Source organism: Dama dama, chromosome 20 (assembly GCF_033118175.1).
Source record: "Dama dama isolate Ldn47 chromosome 20, ASM3311817v1, whole genome shotgun sequence".
Lineage (NCBI taxonomy): Eukaryota > Metazoa > Chordata > Mammalia > Artiodactyla > Cervidae > Dama > Dama dama.
Genome location: NC_083700.1, coordinates 96,740,694 through 96,762,816, shown reverse-complemented (window position 1 = coordinate 96,762,816; position 22,123 = coordinate 96,740,694). Strand labels below are relative to the sequence as shown.

At 45.9% G+C, this 22,123-nt stretch overlaps 2 protein-coding genes across 6 annotated transcripts in view; one reads left to right on the top strand and one right to left on the bottom strand.

The window, feature by feature from the left end:
- Positions 1 to 4,737, top strand: part of RAD54L (RAD54 like) — a 26,830-nt gene extending 22,093 nt beyond the window's left edge. For 2 of the 3 annotated variants that reach the window (XM_061122009.1, XM_061122011.1), the window contains 4 exons: positions 192 to 270; positions 557 to 736; positions 3,291 to 3,454; positions 3,551 to 3,954. In XM_061122009.1, the coding sequence (XP_060977992.1) occupies positions 192 to 270; positions 557 to 736; positions 3,291 to 3,454; positions 3,551 to 3,764 (637 nt within the window). In that variant the 3' untranslated portion in view covers positions 3,765 to 3,954. Of the gene's footprint in view, positions 1 to 191; positions 271 to 556; positions 737 to 3,290; positions 3,455 to 3,550; positions 3,955 to 4,634 lie in introns of those variants that run through there. The other variant, XM_061122010.1, reaches the window with a different exon arrangement.
- On the bottom strand, positions 3,878 to 22,123 carry LRRC41 (leucine rich repeat containing 41). 3 transcript variants are annotated; one of them, XM_061122005.1, is made up of 10 exons: positions 21,855 to 22,123; positions 17,918 to 18,004; positions 17,072 to 17,142; positions 9,924 to 11,061; positions 6,929 to 7,189; positions 5,817 to 5,981; positions 5,628 to 5,726; positions 4,969 to 5,091; positions 4,670 to 4,745; positions 3,878 to 4,573 (listed from the first exon to the last, which is right to left on the bottom strand). In XM_061122005.1, exons 1-10 carry the CDS (start codon positions 22,051 to 22,053, stop codon positions 4,354 to 4,356), a joined length of 2,439 nt encoding a protein of 812 aa, XP_060977988.1. In that variant the 5' UTR covers positions 22,054 to 22,123; the 3' UTR covers positions 3,878 to 4,353. The 3 variants fall into 3 exon arrangements, with proteins under 3 accessions (XP_060977988.1, XP_060977989.1, XP_060977990.1); XM_061122006.1 differs by lacking the exon at positions 21,855 to 22,123 and adding an exon at positions 21,662 to 21,806; XM_061122007.1 differs by lacking the exon at positions 21,855 to 22,123 and adding an exon at positions 20,153 to 20,369.

Here is a 22,123-nt window from a genome sequence, read left to right as displayed (position 1 = left end):
GTATACATTCCCTGTTAAACCTCCCTCCTCCTCATCTCACCCCTTGAGGTCATCATAGCACCAGGCTGAGCTCCCTGTGCTATACAACAGCTTCCCACTAGCTATGTGTATATATGTCAATTTGCCCAGCCCTCCCCTTCCCCCTCTATGTTCTGTTTACTTTTTGATTTGATCTTTGGATTCCCCTTCAGGTACTTATATGTTCGCTTAGATGGCACGATGTCCATTAAGAAGCGAGCCAAGGTTGTGGAGCGCTTCAACAACCCATCGGTAAATGCACGGTCACTGTCCCCATGCTACCAGTGCAATAACATGAAAACTAAAGGTTGATAAAGAATTTATAAGGGGCCTCTGCTTTAGGGTTTCTTTTTCTTTTTTTTCTGGTGGGTGTGGTTAGGCTAGTGGTTTATAAAGATTGTGCTGGGAACTGAGCTTGTGGGCTGATAAATTGGCTGGTAGGCAGGCAAACTGGCAGTCCACACGTGAGAACAGTTGGGTGGTCTGCGTAAGATTCTTAATTTGGGATATAAGCAGTTCTTTTTTTTTCTTTTTCCAGAGTCCTGACTTTGTCTTCATGCTAAGCAGCAAAGCTGGGGGCTGTGGCCTTAATCTCATTGGGGCTAACCGACTGGTCATGTTTGACCCTGACTGGAACCCAGCCAATGATGAACAAGCCATGGCCCGGGTCTGGCGTGATGGTCAAAAGAAGACCTGCTATATCTATCGCCTGCTGTCTGTAAGGATGGTGATAATGTCCAGAGTAGGGGTGGGTCATGGAATAAGATCTTCAGGATCACCTTGGGTGTTTCTCATTGCCTCTGTGTGGCCCCTCTGCCTGTAGTGGTGAGCAGGGTATGGGCTTAGCCTGGAGCCCTTCATTCTTCTGCCCCTTCCCCTCTCTCTACCCTGTTCCTCAAATCCTTTTTACTATGCTCTCTGGATGCCTGTGGATAATAAACTCCCCTATGGCCTCATCCTTTTCACAGGACACTTGCTTTCTCTTAAACCTGATTTCTCCTGTGCCGCTTGCCTTGTAGTCTTCTCACATTTCATCTTTCGGGGCTAAGTGGTGGTATTGGCATTCTCCAGGTTCTCAGTGATCACTCAGACCATCCATCCTATAGTAGTACCTCTTTTGAAGCTCATGTTGCCTTACTTAACTACCCTCTTTTCTTCCTTGCTACAGTTATCTACCTTCTGCTGTTTACCTAATTCATTAATAAGTTTGGACACCAGCTCAGTCTTCATTACTTCCCCAAATTCAGCTATCATCCTGGTTGACTTCAGGGGCCATGCAGTTTTCCAGCACTCTAGCCTTCATGTTTCCTTGACCTCTACATCTGTTTCAACCTAATGTCCTTAATTACTATCTGCCCCAGTTCCTCCCAGTCAGGTTTGACTTCCCTTACTATTCAGCCTGATCCTCCCTGTGCATCCTTTCTGCCACTCTTCCCCTAATACCTAGTCTTGGATCATTACAGCTGTTTGCAGCTTCTGCACCAGATAAAACTTGCATTTTTAGATTGGCACTACCACAAGTTCACATTCTCCATTTTGAGCTGGGCCGTATCTCATTTCCTTCAATAACCACTTCAAGTTTTTCCCTCAAGTTTCTTCCTAATCCTGTCTTTCCTTCTTTCTACAGACACTTTGGTCTTCTACCTCACAGAGAAAATGTAGGCTACCAAACCTAAATTCTCTCGCCTACCTTCCTCTGTTCTGTCCCTCTCTACATCTGCTCTTTTTTTCCATTCTCAGATGAGAATCATTTCCTTCCTTTCTACTTGGGACTTATCATTCCAGCTCTGCTCTAGACGCTTTCCCCATTCTTTCCTTTCTTAGTTGATCAGTTTCTCCTTTATTCCCCTGATGTCTATGAACATGGTCAAGTAGCTCTCACCTTAAAAATAAGTTTCTCAACCCTCTCTTCCATTGTAGTGACTACCTAGGGTTATTTTCCATTCATTCACTGTCAGATTTTCCCAAAGCCTAGAGATTTAATTCATCTCATCTCCTACTCACTAAACTCACCAGTTTTGCCACTGAACCTGCTTTCAGTGTATTATTGACTTCCTCATTACTAAAACAAGAGACTCTTGATTTTTCTTGTGTGTCTGACACTGGCTGCAGATCTTAAAATTCTATCACCCACTGTATATTTCTACTTGAATGTCTTGAGTATCCCCTTCTGAATTTTGTCACTTAATGACTGTTATCCACCCAACCCAAATATGAGTATAATCCTGTGAACCATTCTCTGCTTCCTAACCAGATTCCAATTATCATTGATTTTACCTTCTCAAAATGTCCTTTTTTTGTTTTGAAAGGGCATGCATTTTTTAAAAATTTATTTTAATTGGAGGCTAATTATTTTACAATATTGTGGTGGTATTGTCAGTTGATTCCATGGGTGTACATGTGTCCCACCATCTTAATCTAACCTTCCTCACCATCCCATGCTAAAGTCACAGTCATCTCCCACTTGGATTTTGCAGCAGCATCCTAATTCTTTACCTTTGGCTTTATCATAACCCATTTTTCACAACTACTTCCAGAAAGAGCCTTCCAAAAATTCTAGTTTTGCTTTGTACTTTCAGGACAAGGCCGAGCTCTTTAGCCTAGCATCCAAGTTTCTACAGTATGGGCCTTTCTCAGTAGGCCAGGCTTATTGATTTTGTTCTTATGCCTGGAGTGGCTTCTGTTCTGTCTTTCTTTGTAAACCATCTATTCATTTTTCAAGATTCAGCTTAAAGATAATCTTTACTTTCAAGCTCTTCAACATTATTTCACGCTACCGTCCCTCCTGTGGGTCACTGGATATCCTATAGAATTCTGTCATTGTACCAGTTAGTTTATATGTTTCTCTCTCACTAGTCTATGAGTTGAAGGATAGGGATCATATTGATTCTTCTTTCTGTCTGGTGTTAGCACAAGACCTGGCATATCATACCCAAATGACATTTACTTGAGTGAGTGAGACTTGGGCTTGGTGTGGAGATCAGATAATGCTGCTGCAGATAAACCTCAGCTCATCCTAAAGAAATTTAGCCAGGTGCTGAAACCCTCCATCGGTATAGAAAATATCCTGGGTGGGCAGACATGTCCAAATTATATTCCCAAAAGATAGACTAGGAGAATGGGCTGAGCTGATCAGAGGTTATTGAGGCAAGACTCTTACTTCTCATTCATCTCCCCTTCTGTGCAGCTATAGTTTCAACCCCTGGGTTTTCCTGCCCCCTATGTATGGAGGTGACTTAGCCCTGGGCTCCACCCCTGCCCCCACCCCCCAGGCAGGAACCATTGAGGAGAAGATCTTTCAGCGTCAGAGCCACAAGAAAGCACTGAGCAGCTGTGTGGTGGATGAGGAGCAGGATGTGGAGCGACACTTCTCTCTCGGCGAGTTGAAGGAGCTGTTTACCCTGGATGAGGCTAACCTCAGTGACACACATGACAGGTGGGTGGGGTGCCCCTGCTGGCCATTATCTCTGAGCACGCTACACAGCATGGAGCTGGGACCCACAGTAACCACAGTTCTATCCTCTGCCCCCAGGTTGCGCTGCCGCCGCTGTGTCAACAACCACCAGGTCTGGCCACCCCCTGATGGTTCTGACTGCACCTCAGATCTGGCTCAGTGGAACCATAGCACTGATAAGCGGGGGCTCAAGGATGAGGTACTCCAGGCTGCTTGGGATGCTGCCTCCACTGCCATCACCTTTGTCTTCCACCAGCGTTCCCATGAGGAGCAGCGGGGCCTCCACCTTTAACCAGCTGGTCTGGTGTGTAGCTGTTAGAGGAAAGAGATGGGGAGAGGGGACTCCCTGCCCAATAGGGCACTGTTGAATTTTGTTCTCTAAGAGAAAAATCAAGAAGGGCTGCATGATGTTTGCCCAAAATTTATTTTATAAGAAAAACTTTTTGGTTAAAAAAAAGAAAGGAATAAAGGTATGAAAGGGACTGAGGCCTGGAAGCAGCATGATAAGCCCAGCAGAGGAGAGGCCTGGTAATGGGCACGCCTATACTTCACTAAAGCCTGGGTACCTGCTTGAGAAAGGAAAGCAAGAACCCTGGGGCAGGGAAGGGGACAGGGGCTGTCCTCAGTGACTGATGACCACTGAAACCTCCTGGCCCAGGGTACTGGGTAAGGAACCCAAAGGCTCCAAACCCAGGTGTGGGAATGCCTTTGCTGGGCCCCATCAAGGCCTCCAGGACCTCAGTGCAAGGGAAAAAGGAAAAAAGAGAAAAAAGGTAGCAGAAAGAGAAAGACAGAATTGGTGGTTGGGAGTTCTGGGCAGCCCATGCCTCAGCCCCTGCAAGCTGATGGTACTGAGCATGGGCCTTTGAGGCATGGGCCCATCACATGGTGCTGACATAATCTGCGAAGGCTTGGGATGAGTCCCACGAGTCGCTAACCACATGGCAGGTGGCCCGGAGCCGCCGGATGGCTTCCCTGGCTGTGACTGCATCCTGGTCCAGCCAGTTCTGGAAGAGGCGCAGGTGACCAAAGGCCCCACGGCCCCAGCGCTCCAGCCGCTTGGCGAACTCCAGAAGCCCATCTGGCTTGATGCAGTTGGAACTGGTAGGGGTGAGGATCAGAAACCCAGGAATCAATTAATCCCTGGTCTGTGTCCCTGCAGCTTTATCCCTTGTCATTCCCCACTCCCACGGGTACCTGATATCCAGCTGACAGAGAGAGGAGGATGAATCTTCCGAGAAAACATCTGCCAGGGCCAGTAGGCCAGCATTCCCTGAGGAGATGGGAGAAATGCTCATCACCTTTACCCCAGAATAGGAAATAAAGGTATCCCAACCCAATCCTGGCTGGAGAGAAGCTCAGCCTCCTAAAGCCCCAGCACAACTATATCCCAACTCCTGTCTTCCCAGTGGAGAGGTCTGTGCCTTCACCCACTGAGTTTCTAGGTCAGAGGACTGGCTCCTTCCCCCTCTCCCTCCTCAGGGCCCTGTCCCCACCCAGGCGGTTCCCTGGCAGCCGGAGGCCCTTCAGTGTGGAGTTGCCCTTCATAGCAGCAACCATCTCGGGCAGAAATTGGGCTGGGCGCTTCTCAAACAGACGGCAGAAGGAGAAGGTAATCTCTGTAAAGAAAAATTGGAATAAGTTCTCGTGGCAGCCTGAGGACTGGTGCTGCCCCACCTGCCCCTAGGGTAATAAGCATTTTATAGAGTCCCAGAAGGAGAAAATAATTTGTCCAAACCCTCAAGCAAGGTTGCAACTAAGTCAGGATTCAAACCAGAAACTGAGCTTACGGGGAGACTCTCCAGATGGACAGTTCTCCATTCACTTCCTTTTATGCAGGGGTGGACATTAGTGACAAGTCTATGAGGGGGGCCTGATAGTACATTTATCCCTTCCCACCACCATCATTTCTGTCAGCTAGTGGAAGGCAAGAAAACTTTTAGGTGAGGTACTCTACAAGTGAATAATTTCCCATGTTTAGTATAGGAAGGGTTAGGTTGGGGACCTTCTAGAAGGAAGGTGATGCAGGTTCTATAATTTTATAGTTATGAGGACGTAAGACTAAGAACAGAACAGTGGCTTGTTGACTCAGTGAGACTGTGGCAATTCTGCAGTGAGGACCAATGAGTCCCTGGGTTCTAGATGAAGAACTTACCTTGAAGAGTCAGATTCTGTAGCAAAAAGAGCACCTCACTCTGACAGTCAGCCAGATTCATGTCGTGGAAGCTCAGCCTCTTTAGGGTTAGGTTGTACTCTGGATTGGGAGAAAGTTCATGGACCTTAGCTTTCCCAAAGAACAAAGTCTCCTTCTACTCTTCCCTTTATCATTCTAGCTGGATCATACCTTTGAGTGTCTGCAACACAAGCCCAAAATCTTGGGGAGATGCAAAGGTGGCACTATCCAGGGACAGTTGCTGCAGAGAACCTGAGGCCTTCAGTACAGAGCAAAGCAGTGGGGCTGGCTGGGCTCCCCGTGGAAATCCCATCTCCAGCTGTTCCAGGCAGTTTTCTGGATATGATAGGAAGAGAAGATTCCAGCTGGTCATATCTACTTCACTCCCATTGCAGGTCTCATCCTGTCCTTAAGGGATTCACTGAAAAATCATTTATTCATCTACTTGTCCTTGAGTACCTATATATGCTGGGCAGTATGCTAATACACAGTTTAGTCCTTGCCTGTTATAACAGTGCTTTTAATCCAAGACTACTCAGACACAAGTATAATAAAAGAGTATGCAGAATGGTGGGCTCAAGTGGCACTAGTGGTAGAGAACCTGCCTGCCAATACAGGAGACATAAGAGACGTGGGTTTGATCCCAGAATTGGGAAGATCCCCTGGAGAAGGAAATGGCTACCTACTCCAGTATTTTTGCCTGGAGAATCCCATGGACACAGGAGCCTGGTGGGCTGCAGTCCATGGGAGTCACAAAGAATCAGACACAACTGAAGCGACTTAGCACATGCAAAATGGTAGAATATGAAACACATAGGAACTAAGGGAACATATAGCATGGGGACCCATCAGTTTGGTCAGTTCGGTTCTTGGTTCAGACCCCTTTCTGGAGTGGATGTGCCAGTGACTCCCTATTAGGCTAGTGTTGGTCTGAGATCTGTCCAACCCATGGTTATCTTTAAAACTGAAATTCACTCAGTCGTGTCCAGGTCTTTGTGACCCCATGTACTCTACAGTCCATAGAATTCTCCAGGCCAGAATACTGGAGTGGGTAGCCTTCTCTTCTCCAGGGGATCAACCCAGGGATCAAACCCAGGTCTCCCACATTGCAAGAGGATTCTTTACCAGCTGAACCACCAGGTAAGCCAGCAGGCTCTAAAGGGAGCAAATTATAGATAAGCCAGGAATGTAGTGGTTTAGAGGCCTGGATTAGAAATGTTTTGCCTGGCCCACACAAATACACCTGCACATTTGTGAGGAAATACACGCACACAATGCTTCACCTGGTATCTCCTCATCCCCAATTATGTTGCTAGGGGGCCCTGCATTCCCAGGCACAGCTGGGTTGTCCCTCTGGCTGGGGTGGTCCACACGGATAGAGAGGACCCGCAGCAGGGGCAGGGCTCGCACAATGGCACGCGTCAGCTCCAGGATGGGCAATGGTGAGAACAGGTCACTGAGATGCAGGGCACGGAGGCGGCATCCAGCCTGGCCTGACAGGGCCCGCAGGCTGTCCAGCAGACGGAAGATATTAGAGCCCAGGCCTATGGCAGGAAAGACATTAGGTCAATCGTGGGAGTTATATCAGGGATAACATTCAGAGGCAACTTCAGATATTTCTATTGATTAAACTATCAAATCTGAGCTTCAGATCAGATTGTTTCCAATGATTCTCGATTATTCATCCATTGTCTTGCTTTTCCCTCAGGTAACCAGCCGACTGGTGTCTACTCTACTGGGTCATGCCCTCAAGCATCAGTCAGGCCAAAGTCACAAAACATGATAGAATGTGGGGCAGCTTGTGGCTGCTAGCTGAATGATGGGCCTAGGAAACAGCAGAGACCTCTGGACTTTTCTTGTAGGTCATGGGTAACATCTAAAACTAAGCTGGAGAATGACAATGATCCAATAGGGAATACTTTAAAAGCGTCATTGGGTAGGAATGGGGCAGAAAACTATATCCCACAGAAGGGAGTAGGATCAAGAAAGGTTAGGGTAATTAATGCCACAAAGCAAATAATTCCGTGGAAGCTACACCTTTATCTCTGGACTGAGCAGGCTCCTGTTGATTCATTTAACTAAACCTTAACTAGCCCTTGGTAAATACAGTTGTTTTTTTTTTTTTTGCTAGACAAGTCATGAGCAGCAGATCTTGTTCCTACCTGATAACAAAAGCATGTGATGGGAACTGGGGAAATAAGAGTACTGTGAAAAAATAAAAGGATGGGTACTTAACACCCAGGCTAGCTTACATCAGTAAAGACTTTCCAGGAAGGTCCTAAACATAAGAGGCTAAAAGGTGGAAGAAGAGTGACTGGCAGAGTGAACTTGGCATATATCAAGACCTGAAGGAGAAAGCAGCAGGTTCCAAGGACTGAAAAATTCTCAATGTGGCTGGTGTATCAAGTATAAGGAAGGGAAGTATTCAACTATAGAGGTGAGCAGGGGTAAGAACATGAATGACCCTGTAAGTAAAACTTAAGTAGGTGACAAGAAGCCACTGAGTTTTTAGATGAATGAATGACAGATTTGCACATTGAAATTACTTGGGATTGTGGCATAAACAACTATGGTGAGTATGGAGGAACTGCTGAAATGATGAATCCAGGTGAGAAGTAATGATCTGAATCAGATGTGGAGATAAGTGATTCTGAGAGGTTATAAAGATACAACTTGTATCTTTAATATATGTGGAGTAAGAGATGTATCTTTAATGTATGTGGAGTAAGAATCCAGGTTTCTTTTGGGCAACTGGATCATCTGTGATGTCACTGAGAACAGAAGGAAGAAGATCCGTTCAGCTTGGGGAATGTGGTTTATAAATACAGTGATTCCTAGTTGTCAGATGGAAAAACTGGTCTGGAGTTAAGATATGTGCTAATGTCAAAATGGAGGCGTCTTCACCATGGTTGGCCTTTGAAATCAAGGAAATGGACAAAATTGTCCAGGAAACATGTAAAGTGGGAGAGTTTTGAGAAACTCTGAATATTAAGGCAAATAATGTCCAGAAAGGGAGAAAAAGTCAGAAAACTTTGAGGTAGTAGAAGTGAGACTTACATGAAGAAGAAAATGCAGAATCAAGAATTAATATGAGGACTAAAAAGTATATATTGGACTTAGCAACACGGATAACCTTGGTCACAATGTAGTGGAGTGTAAGCAAGGCTGAAGTGGCTGTGAGTAGAAGAACGCACAGATGACTCTTAAGGTTGTCTGTGAAGGGCAGGAGAGAATAGGACAATAGTTCATAAGTAGAATATATGGAGGAGGTATGGTAGTTTTTGGTGGATACCTGATCCAGAGAAGAGAGGCAGCATTAAGTAGTTAGTGCTTTAAAAGCATGAATTCTGGAGCCAGGTTACCTGGGTTTGAATTCTAGGTCTATAATTTATCGACTTAACCTGGGCAAGTCACTGTAAGTGACCCTTGTAAGCTTCACAACTGTAAGGATTAAACCAGTTAATAAAGAATATTTAAAGTATGCCAGACACATAATAGGCAGTATATAAAAGTTCTTATTAAGGCATTTGAAAAACAAGCTTTCCTAGGGAGGTGAATATATGGATCTGGAGCACAAGCAGATGAATTAGCCTTAGACAGGACAGCCATTTATCCCATTGTGATGAAAAGAGTGCAAATGCAGTTTATAGGTTGGTTAACAAGTTGAAGGAGTTCATGTGTGATGGCTTCTATTTTCACTGTGAAGCAGGTGAGGTTTTCTAGGGAAGGAAAAGAGGAAAGGATTTGGAAGTAGAGTAGGAATGGAGCTGACATTGCAAACAGGGTTCATATGAGCTTGATGACCAGGAATGTATATAGTATATAGTACACCAATCTGCAATTGTGTGACTTCAGCAGCATTCAGCAACAGGCAGATCAAGAACTGATGGCTGTTAGGCAGGTTGCTGGTCTGATCTTTAAAAAAAAAAAAAAGTGTCCCACACCTTTTTGTACAGCTCCTTTGATATGATAGGCAAGATCCAATCTCAGCCCAGTCCTTGAGCCTATATGCATTATATTCTCCCACCTGCCCTTGGTTAGCCTACTATATCTAAAGTAGACTCTTAAGATTCTCACTGCTCCTCAGGAACCCCTGCTTCCAACTAGATCAAGCCATATTAGCACTAAGTCTCCTCCCTGAGGTGGGTAGGGCCACACTTCTGGCTTCCTGATCATAGCCCCTCTTCTCCCCCCCCCCCCCCCGGCCCCCGCCCCCGACAGGGTTGGGCACAGCTGGTGCTGCTGGGAGACCAAGTATCAGCCCTCCAGGGCACTCACCATTATAGGAGAGTGTGAGGCTCTCCAGAGACACCCAGGAGCTCAGCAGGTGGCACAGTGTCAGAGCCGCCTCTGTGGAGAGTGGAACTGTGAAAAGCTCCAAGGTGGAAATGCTGCGGAATCGTTGGGAGGCTTCCAGTGCTGGAAGTCCCAGGCAGCTGGGATCTGATCCATCCAAAGCTCCACAAGCCACTTCCCCAATCTCCATCTCTTCCCCATCCTCTTTCTCACCCGCCACAATGAAAACAAAGTCATACAGGTCTTCAGATTCTGCGCCACACCCCTGACGGGTGCGAGCACCCTTCTTCCCTGCAGCTCGCTTAAAACGCTTTAGGGGCTTAGGCTGTGGGGCTGAGCTGGCTGGAGCCCGTTTAGATGAGGATGTGGAAGAAGAAGCAGAGGAGGTGGTGGCTGGAGCAGAGGGTGGGCGTCTGGTGCCAGGAGCCTCATGGGAGGCGGCTGGAGGGAGTGGCTCCCTCTTAGAGTCTGTGCCGCCTGCTGTCAGGCTCTCCTGTGTGCTCCGGCGTGTTACCCGAGTGGCAGGTGCAGCTCTGGCCGTCTGCTTGGCTTCACTCTTACGCCGGGAGGCCATCAGAGCTGCAGCACATCGCTCAGCAGCATCTCGGCGAGGCCGGCGTGAGCCCAGCAAAAGGGACCCTTCATCTCGGGATGGGGCCCGGCCTCGGGAGGCCTCTCCACAGAGGCGGCAGGGCGGACCACCAGGGCCTGGCTGCCAGAAGCCAGCACTCATGGTTAGGATAAGAATGAAAAGGGCTGACTCGGGCACAGGCCAGGAGTACAGCGACACCTGGCTGACAGCCCCATGGTGAATAAGCTGATGTAACAGCTGCCGAAGTGACTGCTGAGCAGCCACATCGGAGAACAGCAAGTGGCGGAACTTAAGGGTGTGCAGGGAACTGGCCAGGGTCTCCAGAACCCTGCGGTTGGGCTCGGCCACCAGCTCAGTTGCACCCTGCAGCATGTTGCAGATGGTGAGCTGCCGGACGTGGCGGGAGCTATGCAGGAGAGGTGAGAAGCGCTGGTCGCAAAGACGCCTGTCAGAAGACACATCAATGGTCCCACGTAGAACATGGGAAAAAAAGGCCTCCATAAACTTGGCTCGCCAACAGGTCACGCTCTGAAAAGCAGAGAACATTCCAGACAGCTGTGATACTAAGTGCTACCCATAGGATCCAGTTTCCTTTCTTCCAATAGCTAGCTATTTACTAAGTCAGGTAATATTCTAAATAAAATGCAAGTTCATTTAATCACATCTTTGAGGTATATATTACTATTAGATCCAATTTACAGGTAAGAAAAACAAGACATAAATGTTATTGCCTATGGTTACATAATTAAGCGGTAGGATTAAGATTTGAAACCCAGGAGGGAATTCCTTGGCGGTTCAGTGGTTAGGACTCTGAGCTTTCACTGCTAGTGGCCCAGGTTCAATCCCTGGTTGGGAAGTAAGAATTCCACAAGCTGTGTGGTGCAGCAAAAAACAAAACCTGAAACCATGAAATTTGGTTCCAGAGACAATTTTGCCAAAATGTCTCTCAAGTGAAGTACTTCTGTAAGTTATTTCACATTTGTTTTTAGCATCTGATCCTACCTTTTCATTCTTATCATTGCCACCTTTGTTCAGCCCCTTATTACCTAACACCTGGTACTTCATTAAGCTTCCTGATTGCTCTCCTTGTTTCCCTTCCCAAACTTTTGCACAAGTCCACTGGGTTAATCTTTGTATTAAAAAATAACTGATTATACTATTCTCCAATACCCCTATTGAACCCCACTGCCAAGGGGACCAGGGCAGCAGCACATTTGAAGTTCCTCAAAAGCCTGGCAGGGAAAGCTGTCCACAATATGGCCTCTGCCTACCTGAGAAGCTGTTTCTCTCACTTGCTCACGAAAGCTCTGCTTTGGCAAAACTGGTCACCTCACGGACCCAAACCTGCCTTTGTCCCTTCCTACATCTGCCAGAAATGCTCTCCACTGCCTGGTCAAACAGACTCCCTGAAAGGACCTATCAACATTTTGCTCTTTGAGGCTGTTCATTTCTCCCTAAGGTTGTAAATATCATGACTGCGCCCCCTTTCTACTCCACCTCCTACTTCTTTTGGAACTCATACTCGACTATTCATGTCTTTAGACAATGGTAAATATGTCTCATGGTGTTGTCACTCTGTGTACATCATGTCTCATCCCAACCAGATTAGAAATTCCTGGAGAGGAGGGACCAAGTCTTAGTTTTCTCCAAGGCATTACCTAGATGGATAGGAGGTTTCACCAGGCTATTCTGATACATTTAGGAGAACTCTGAACACAAGTGATTTTTAACCTTTGGAATACATCAAACTTACTGTGGACTTTTTCTCCAAAATTCATATGCCATGTACCCAGACTTGGTGATTACATCTGAGGTAAGATCCAAGCATCTTTATTTTCAAATCTCCCCCCAGAGGATTCTGATGTATATATCAGAGATTAGAAACTACTAATCAAAAGGTAGGTCAAAAGGACCTACCTACCTCAAAAGGCCCTGCCTACCTCAAAAGGCAAATACTTCTCTAAATCCCCATTCTCTCCTAAGGTGCATAGAAAGTCTGATGACAAAAGTGCCAGCTCTGCCACATACTCAACCTCTTCGAACCTCTTCATTTGTAAAATGTGGATAATATCACCTTCACAGGTTTGTTGTAGAGATCAAATGAGACAGTGTAAATGTAAATTAAAGCACTTTATAAACTTTTACAGTTTATAATACAAAATGTAACTTTACTGTTAATGATAATTACCCTACATGGGAAATGGACTTCCCATGGAAATGGAGGCAAAGCCTGTTAAGCAGGGTGCTTATTTCAGCCTGAAGCAAAGATAGTAGGGGCCTGAGGTTCCTCAAATCTAAAAATAAGACACTTCTTTTGGCTTCTACCCTACCTCCATGCATTCCTCCTACCAGATTGACCCTCAAAAGAGGTTCTTGTCAGGAGCTAGGCTCCTATTCTCGGGCAAAAGTGTCATTTCGTTTGCTTGAGCTGTTGCCTGAGTGCTGTAATAATCAGGATTGACTTCATGTTTGAGCTAACTGGATGGCAGCAATAAGAAAGACCCCTCTAGCAGCAGTGTGGGGGCACGAGAGGAGCAGGAAAAAATACCTGGCATCCAAATCTCTACTTAGCCTTAATGGAAGTAAAGAAGGTATTCCTGAATCCTTCAATCCATCCTTACTCAACACATTTTTCACATATTTGCTGGCCCACACAGTCTTGAAAGATAACTTGCAGGTAATCCTAGCAGGGCTTCAACTTCACAAGTGAAGTAGATGGGTTACTATGAGATCTGGGTCTAAGATAATGGACAAATGTGAAAATCAAGGTGTAAGTTTCCAACTATAAGGCATGTGGAATATGAACTTTAGATAACTAAATACTTGGGTTTTTCAGACATTTTATTGGTTCATGAAGACAATGGGAGAGAATACTTGAAATTGGAACACCTCGGACCTGTGATAACCAGTAAAAGCAACATGACATAGTGATTAAGAGCATGTGCTCCAGAGCCAGGCTGCCACAACTGGATAGGTCTGCCATTCACAGACTGAAACTTTAGGCAAATCACTTTTCCTGTTTGTTTCATCATGTATAAACTGAGGAAGATAACTATACCTACATGATATAATTATGAAAATCAAATGTGTAAAATTAGCTGACTATCAATGGGTCCCTTTTGATGAATTAATGCATAAGTAGATAGCAACTCACTGTCACACATCATCAAAAAGGTGAAGTGGCATTTGCTTACCAACACAACTAATCCTTAGCCCATCCACAATGGGCTGGTAGCTCAGGTACTGGTCAGGAAGAAATGTGTGTACAAACCAGGGAGAGCTAAATATTTTCTTGTATTAAACTTTTAGAGCCATACTCAAACTATACTGTCCATTGTTTTTCTGATAACAGGAATAGTTTATGGATGCAAATAAAAAATCATGTGTAAACAAACTTTTTGGAGTGTATATGTGACAAGCCATAGGTATTTGTGTTTGTAACACTGAGACAATTCTGAACAGTTTCAAATTCCGGTCTTTAAAAAAAAAAAAAGATTATACTACCACGTCATTAAACATTTTTACCACTATGTACTTAACTGCTTCTAAAATGACTTTATTAATATTTTGAAAATATAAATGTACTGTTTAATAATTTCTATATTATCGAATACTTAAATTATTTATAACTTTTTATATTAAACTTTCCTATAATGAACATCTGGAAATAAATCATGAGTATCTCAGTTTTTATATACCATAAAATATAATTTTAGTTGAAGAATTTGAGCATTTTTTAAAAGACTCTTGACAGTTATCACCAGATTACCCACCAAGAAAGTTGTAGCATTTCTGCTCCCACCAACAACATATTAAAACATAAGTTCTGCCCACCCCTGGAATTATCTTTTAAAGAGGTATAATTTTACTTTCCCATTTTTTATTATTAATGAAATTGAACATTTTTTTACTTTACTGGAAATTTTTGTATACTTTGTGACTTATCCAAATCTTTATTCATTTTATTTTACTGTTTGCCTTTGTCTTATTCTCTGTATCCTTTTATTTTGCAAATATTGGTGCAAAACATTCATAATTTCCTAGTTTATGCACTTTTTAAATTGTGTTTGGGCTTCCCTGGTGGCTCAGATCGATAAAGAATCTGCCTGCAAAGACCTGGGTTCCATCCCTGGGTTGGGAAGATGCTCTGGAGAAGGAAATGGCAACCCACTCCAGTATTCTTGGCCTGCAGAATCTTTCACTAAATTGTGTTTAAAAGTGTTGGCATTTTATGTGGCCAAATGTGTCTATATATATATTTTGTTGTTGTTGTTGTTCTACCCATTTACCAGTACTCTCTACCCTGAGACTAGATAACCAGTCACCTTTATTTTTAAAAATTGTTTTGTGCTTTTACTTTTTACAAAGTAATCTTATATAGAAATTGAGTATACTGTAAAGTGAAGCTCTTTTTTTTTTACATTTTAAATTTATCTTTTAATTGAAGGACAATTGCTTTACAGAATTGTGTTGGTTTCTGCCAAACAAGACTGTTAACTTTATTTTTTCCAAATGGTTAACCAGTTACTAGAGAATCATTTATTGAATAATCCTTTATTTCCTCATTGCTTTTTTCCAGAATATCTATTTTATTCTACAGATCTCCTAATATACACATATACTAGTACTACACAGTTTGAAATATTATTGCTTTACAATAGGGCTATGTCTATCTTGCTCACCACTGTATACTTAGAACCTAGCATAGTGCCTGGAACTGTACAGTCACTCAATAACTGTTTGATTATGAATGAAGTGAAGGTTACTGTTATGCAAAAGTGGGAAGTGGAAGAAGACACCCTCTGGAATGGATATGTTCCAAGTTAAGACCTTTGTGTAGGTGACTGTGAGGCCATCAGGCCTGGGGCTTCCTAAATATTCTGAAATACTCTGAGACAAGGAAACAGCTAACAAACAGACATTTCTTTCCAGGAAGCTTGAGATAATGGTGGAAAAAGCTTTCTCAAAGAGAAAGATATTACAATCTCCATCACTTCCTAGTCAACCATACTACTTGGGAAACACTGTGACAAAGTGAATCATATTTCTTTAAAGACTGCAGAAAGCTATTTCCATTTTCTAACATTCTTGTGTCCACTTCTCTTCCTCTTAAGGCCTAAATCCTGTACATAATGCCTGATAATTTCACTGGGCCTTAGTGTTTGTGCTGAACTCCAGGGACTGCATCTAGATCTGGAAGTGGGAAGCTAAAGGATATGGAGCTGAATGTTACTGAACCTAGTGTATACTCACAAAATAAATCTGCAGTTCCTGATAAGAGCTTGTTATCTTGTCATCTGGCCTCATTCACCATGTAATGCCCAATTCAAATGATTATTTCCTAAGAAAGACTTTCTTGTTCTCTTTTCCTTTCACCTCCTTGCTACACTCAGTCATACGACTTGCCCTGCCATACATGATGTATTTGTTTGTAGATTTCCCCAGTAAACTGATAGTTTCTCAAGACTAGGGATTATGTCTGTACTTAAAATATTTAGCATAAGACATGGTATGTGGTAAGCTGGAGTAAATATTTATTGAACTTAGTCTGTCCTGTCAACTGATTATGTAGCAGCAACAGAGATGAGAGCTCTGGTGAGTTATATCTGAACCAATGAATAATAGAATCTTAGGGCTAAGAGGAGTCCTAAAAGTCATCTTGTCCAACATCTCCAACAATGCTGAATTTCTTTTCTAATACCCTTGTGTCAGGTGGTTATCTAAACCCTATTAAACACTTAGTGATGGGAAGCTTATTACCTCTGGAATTAGCTTGTTTCATCACCAATAAGCTCACAGTTTAAAAATTCTACATTCAGCTTAGCAAAAGTTTATCTTCCTTTAGCTTCCACCCAGAACAAACCTATTAATCCCTCTTTCAGATATTTCAAGACAGTTCATATTGCTCAAGTCTTCTCTTTTTCAGGAAAAACGTCTCCAGTCTTCCAAATGTGACTCACAAGATGTGGCTTTGACTTCTTTCTCCATACTCCAGGGATAGCCTGACCACTGTAGAGTCAAGCAGGTCTATCATCCCCTGTGTCCTTCAGTCTACATTATAGTTACATTAGTTCACACAGTTCAGGATACAGTCATTATATGAGTGGCTTCAGCACACTGTAGACTAAACCCCCTTAATCTTTTTAATACTAGCTGCTGCTAAGCCAGACCCCTCCACCCACTACCCTGAGGTCATGAAATTGGAATTTTTTAGACTCAAGAGTTAGTTTATTCTGTTCAGTTTCATCCTGTTAGGTTTGACCATTGTTCCAGCCCTATCAAGACCTGAATCCAGGTTCTGCGTCCAACATGATCACTATCTTTCCCTGTTTTATGTCACCTGCAAACATGGTGAACAAGCAAGTCAGTGACAAATGTTAAACAGGAAAGAACTTTGTGACAAGCCATTGGAGCCCCCTTCTCAAATTCATTCCATGCCTGCCCCTGCACTTTACCAGTACCCAGCTTGTGTCTGTGTGCTATTCCTGCTTTCACCATGCAAAGTCAGGCCAGAGTTCTACCTGGTGCCTTAACTTACTTCCAAACTGGAAGGCCTTGTCTTCATCAGCTCATCCCATAGTCGTCGCCAAATGGCCTGAGTGGAGAGGCCTGTAGAGAGAAATATCCCATTCACTTGGCTGCTCCTTGGTCTCCATGACTGAAGTACATCAGCCTTTTAATGTCCTTTTCTAGGTTCACAGGAGCTATATGGCAGACAGGTAAAGAGCACTGGCTCTAAAGACAGACTGTTTGGGTTTAAATATCAGCAAACCATAGTCTAGCTGTGTGACCTTGAGCAAGTTACTTAATTTTTCTGTACCTCAGTTTCATTATCTACAAAATGCAGTTAATAATGATTTTGCAGAATTGATGAAAATATTAAATAAGTTTCTCCAGATAGAGAGCCTAAGACAGTGCTTGAGACAAGGATGAATGATAGCTGTTAACATGTATTCAACGAGGAGCTTAGGAGGTAGTTTGATAAAACAGAAAAACTAAAATTTCAAAAGATCTGGGCTCGGGAATTCCCTGGCAGTACAGTGGTTAGGACTTGGTGCTTTCACTGCCAGGGCCTCTTGCTGGGAAACTAAGATCCCTCAAGCCATGAGGCAAGACCAAAAAAAGCCCAAAACAAAAGATCTGTGTTCTACCTGGCTTTGCTCTTAATTGTGGTGTGGCTGTGGTTTCATTTTTATTAGTATAATGGGGATCAGATACTTGTTTTGTGTTTCACAGGACATTGAGAAATTAGATAGGAAAATAGGTGTGAGGGTACTTTTTGAAAAGCATGAAGTTCTATGCAGGTATCAAGTGTCATATTTACCTGAAGAACATTATGGTGCCTTGCTTAAAATCACTGAGAAAGAGACAGAAAAACACTCACCTTTCTTGAGGGCAGTTTCCTCAATCCTCTCCAAGTAATATATATTGAGCAGAGGTAAGATGCTTTGAAGTATTGGGCCTGGGAGGGCTACAAAAACCAAACACAAAATTTACTTTTTTCTCCCAGGGTTGCAAGCATTATTTATTCTATTGGAAAGGAAAACAGAAAGACAGACTTCTCATTTGACAAGTAGAACCTTTAGAAGCTAACCTAAATCTAATTCAAACTCTGGTCCACGTATCTTCAGACACTTAGTTCGCAGTGGCAATTTCAGAGGCATGCACATCTTCAAGGGTGAGATAATCCCACAAAGCAAGCAGATGGGCTCATTTAGGAGCTGGCAGTTCACTTCTGCCCAAGCATAATCTGCCCAAACATAATGAACCATTCTGCATTTAAAAGGTCCTATTGAATATGTGTGATTAAAAAAAGTCCCTTATAATCTGAGCCCTACTAACTTCTCCAGCTCCCTGCTTTGCCCCCTATACTTCAGTCATACTAAACTACCTTTTTGCATTTATCTACCTCCCTGCTTTCTGCCTTTGTTATGCTGTTCTCTCCACCAGGAATGTTCTTGCCATTTTCAGCATATCAGCTACTCATCTTTCATGTATCACATGCCCTTTACTAAGCCTTTCTTGAATTCCCTTCTCACTCTTCCAGACTGGCCACTTCCATCCTTTGGGCTCCCACTGTACCCTGAACTAGCACTTTCCTATGAAGAATAGAAATAATTAGGTTCTATACTCTTAATTCAATATATCTTAAAAACAAAACTCGCTCCTGCTAACTTCCCTAGATCTGAGAGGCATTACAATATTGTGGCTAAATGGTATAGTCTCTAGAGTTGGACAAAACTGGATGAAATCCTGATTGTATCACTTAGTTAATTATGAATTCATGGACAAATTAATGTCTTTGAGCCTCAATTTCCTTAATTTTAAAATGGAGATAATAACAACTACCTCTTAAGATGGTTGTGAAAATTAAAGAAGACCATACTTGTAGACTTGAAGAGACCAGACTTGAAGACTGTACCTGGCCATAATTTCACTAAACTTTAGCTATTATTATTCCTGTTCTGTCAAAAGCTTCTCTGTCCTGCCAAGAAAAAGTTTTAAGATCTTGATACCTAAGGAAATTCTTTTAAAACTTACATTCCAGGATCTTTTATCCTTACTTGTGCAGTAACTGAATCCTGATATCCAGCTTAGTACAATTCTTTGTACATAGTAGGTACTCAATGTACCCTCTGAAGAAAAGCATTAATTCTGTATGCTAATATGCTAATGAAATCTTTCTACTGCATTCAAGATAAAGTGCAAGTTCCATATACTGGCATTCAAGGTATAACATACCTATCCTATTCCTCATTATATCCTTTCCTGCTGCCTCTACTCATTTTCGCCTTCTCTCTCCCTACACAAAGAAATGCTAGTGCACTACTTCCAGGAAGGCTTTCTTGGCTGTTAGCCCACACTGAGACCTTGCTCCAAAATAGCACTGCTAGCAGGCCTCTTACTTCACCCTTCTAAGAGGCCTAACTTGATTCAGCTGTTTCTGTGTGACTGTCCACCTGGGCAAGGCCCATGGGAGCTCTTCCTCCTCTGTGCCTCCAATATGCTTCTCTCTGCATAGCCATCCCCTTTCACAGACAGAGATTCTCATCCCTATTATTCACAAACTCTTCTCTACCTTCCCTCATCTTCTTAAGCCAGGCTCTTCCTTGCTTCTTTCTGTGTGTGTATGTCAGTTGTGTCCGACTCTGCAACCCCATGGACTGTAGCCCACCAGGGTCCTCTGTCCACAGAATTTTCCAGACAAGAATACTGGAGTGGGTTGCCATTTCCTCCACCAGGGGATCTACTCGACCCAGAGATCGAACCTGAGTCTCTTGCTTCTTTCTAGCTCATATCTCTAATGCTTTGATGTCCCAACTTGGGAACTTCACCCTCAGTCCTAGTCCCCTCTTAGTCAGGTTTAGCATTCTAGAAGCTCCGGGCTGACACAGCCAGATCCACTGTATCTTCTTCCAAATTCCCCAGGACTTTTCTGAGTCTCCTGCCCAGCTCCACTGAGACTTTTCTCCCATTCCCCCGGTCAGCCTGACCCTATTCTTTTTAGTTGTTGGTCCAGGGCCTCCACAATCCCCTCCCCTTCACCAGGCCTGAGGACTGCTAACAGTCTTCCCTCACCAGACAAGACATTTGGGCTTCTTTAGGAAGGGTGCCCCACCTCCACTTCACCAAAGGCCTTCCGACATCCTTGAACCTCCTTAACCACTCCACAGCTTTGGGGCTTATTCCTGAAGGTCCAGCTCCCCAAACTTCAGGGTCTTTTCTCCACATCGGCCTCTTCAGGGTGTAATCCAAATCCCCCATCCCAGGACCTCAAGCCCTGACTCCTGACCTTACGGGAGGCCTTCCTCAGGCCTTCCTCCAGGCAAATACACCACCACACCCCCTGAGGCCTACAGTAGACCCTCTCACCGCCAGGGCCTAGGGCCTCCTCTCTTGCCATCCCCTCCCCCGTCCCGGGGCCTTCGGCCTGGCCTGGCCTGGCCTGGCCTGAGATCTCCTCACCCAACTTCAGCCCAGGCCTCCGGCCCCACCCCCTCGCACCAGCAGTCTGTCAGGCCCAAGGCCTCCTCGGCCCAGGCAAGCAGGCCTACCCCAGAGCTCTCACTTTCCTCTCTTTCACACTCACTATCGGTGCCCAGGTCGTCCACCCGCGTTTTCCTCCTCAGCTGCCTGGGTGCTACCAGCAGTAGCCACCCCAAGGCCCGGCCTCCTCGCGCCCATCCGCCTGCAGGCCTCCCACCTCCGTTACTCGGCTTGCCCCGCCGTCGTAGTACTGCCAGGCCCCCCAGACAGTTGACTCACTGTCCCAGGCCCTCATCCCAGTGCCCCCGGCCACCCGCCTCTGCTACTCATCCTGGGCGCCCTCAACCCAGGCCGGGCCTGGCGGTCCCGGCCGCTCTCAGGCCCCGGGCCTTCTTTCACTCCACCCGGACCCAGGCCTCCAAGCGGCGCCGCGCCCCCTCCCAGTTCGGGTTCCCCAGGCCCTCGCCGCGCCTGGGGCCTCCGTGGCCCTTCCCGCCTGTCCGTCATTCGCGCCTCAGTCGATAGCCGACCCGCTCCGGGCCTCCCTTTACCCGCTCTCTGGCCCTTCCTCGCCGTTCCGGCCAATCCGAGCGGCCTCCGGCGCTCCGGGCCCTGCCCGTCAGTCAGTCGCTCACTCAGTTTGGCACTCGACGCCCCTGGCCGTCAGTCAGTTCGCTCCCTCCAGCCCCGGGCCGTCAGAAAGGCCTCGGCGCACCGAGCCTTTCGGCCTCAGCGCCCCGAGCCTTTCGGCCTCTCCCGCAGCCCCATCCCCTCACTCTCCAGTCCGCTGGCTGCCCTAGCCCAGCGGCTTGGCCTCCAGAGTCCCGGCCCCCACGGTCTGTCAGGCAGACAGCGGAGGCCGCGCGCCGTCAGTCTGGTTAGGTTGCCCCGGGCCTGGCCTCCTGGCCTTAGGCCGGGCCTCCAGGCCTCGGCCCCCGCCCCCAAATAGCAGTGCCATCCCTGCCCGTCCGTTCGGCATCCGAGATTCTGCAGCCCGACCCAGTCCGAGTGTCACTTCAGTGACCAAGGCCCGGCTAGTCAGTCCTGCCTCTTGTCGCCCGGGCTCTGCCCGCTTCACCCCAGACTGGGCCTCCTGGCCTCGCCCCCCGAGCCCCCCAGCCAGGCCGCGGTGCGGGTTCACCTGCCAGTTTGGTCTCCGTCTTTACTCTGGCCAGTCCTGCCAGTCACAGAATTCTTGCTCCGACCCGAAGGTCTGACTTCCAGTGCCCAGAGCTGGGCCTTGCCCCAGGCCTCCTGGCCTCGCCCCCCGCGCCCCCCGGCCGCTGGGCCGCCTCCGTTCGTTGCCAGTGGTAGCCCCTCATCCTGCGACTTACCCCACACCCCGCTTTCCAGAACCCCCATATGGGCGCTCACCGCCCGCCCGCACAGCTCGAACAGGGCGGGGGGAGCGCTGGGGCCCGAGGCCGAGCTCTTCGCTGGCGCCGCCTCCCGGGACGTGGCCTCCATGGTCGTTGCTGCCGCTACCTCACAGAACCAGCAACTCCGGGCGCGCCAGGCCTCGGGCGCCGCCATCTTGGGGAGGTGCGCGAGTCCGCGAGTAGCAGTCTCGGGCCGCCATCTTGAAAAGGTCAGCAGTTAGGAA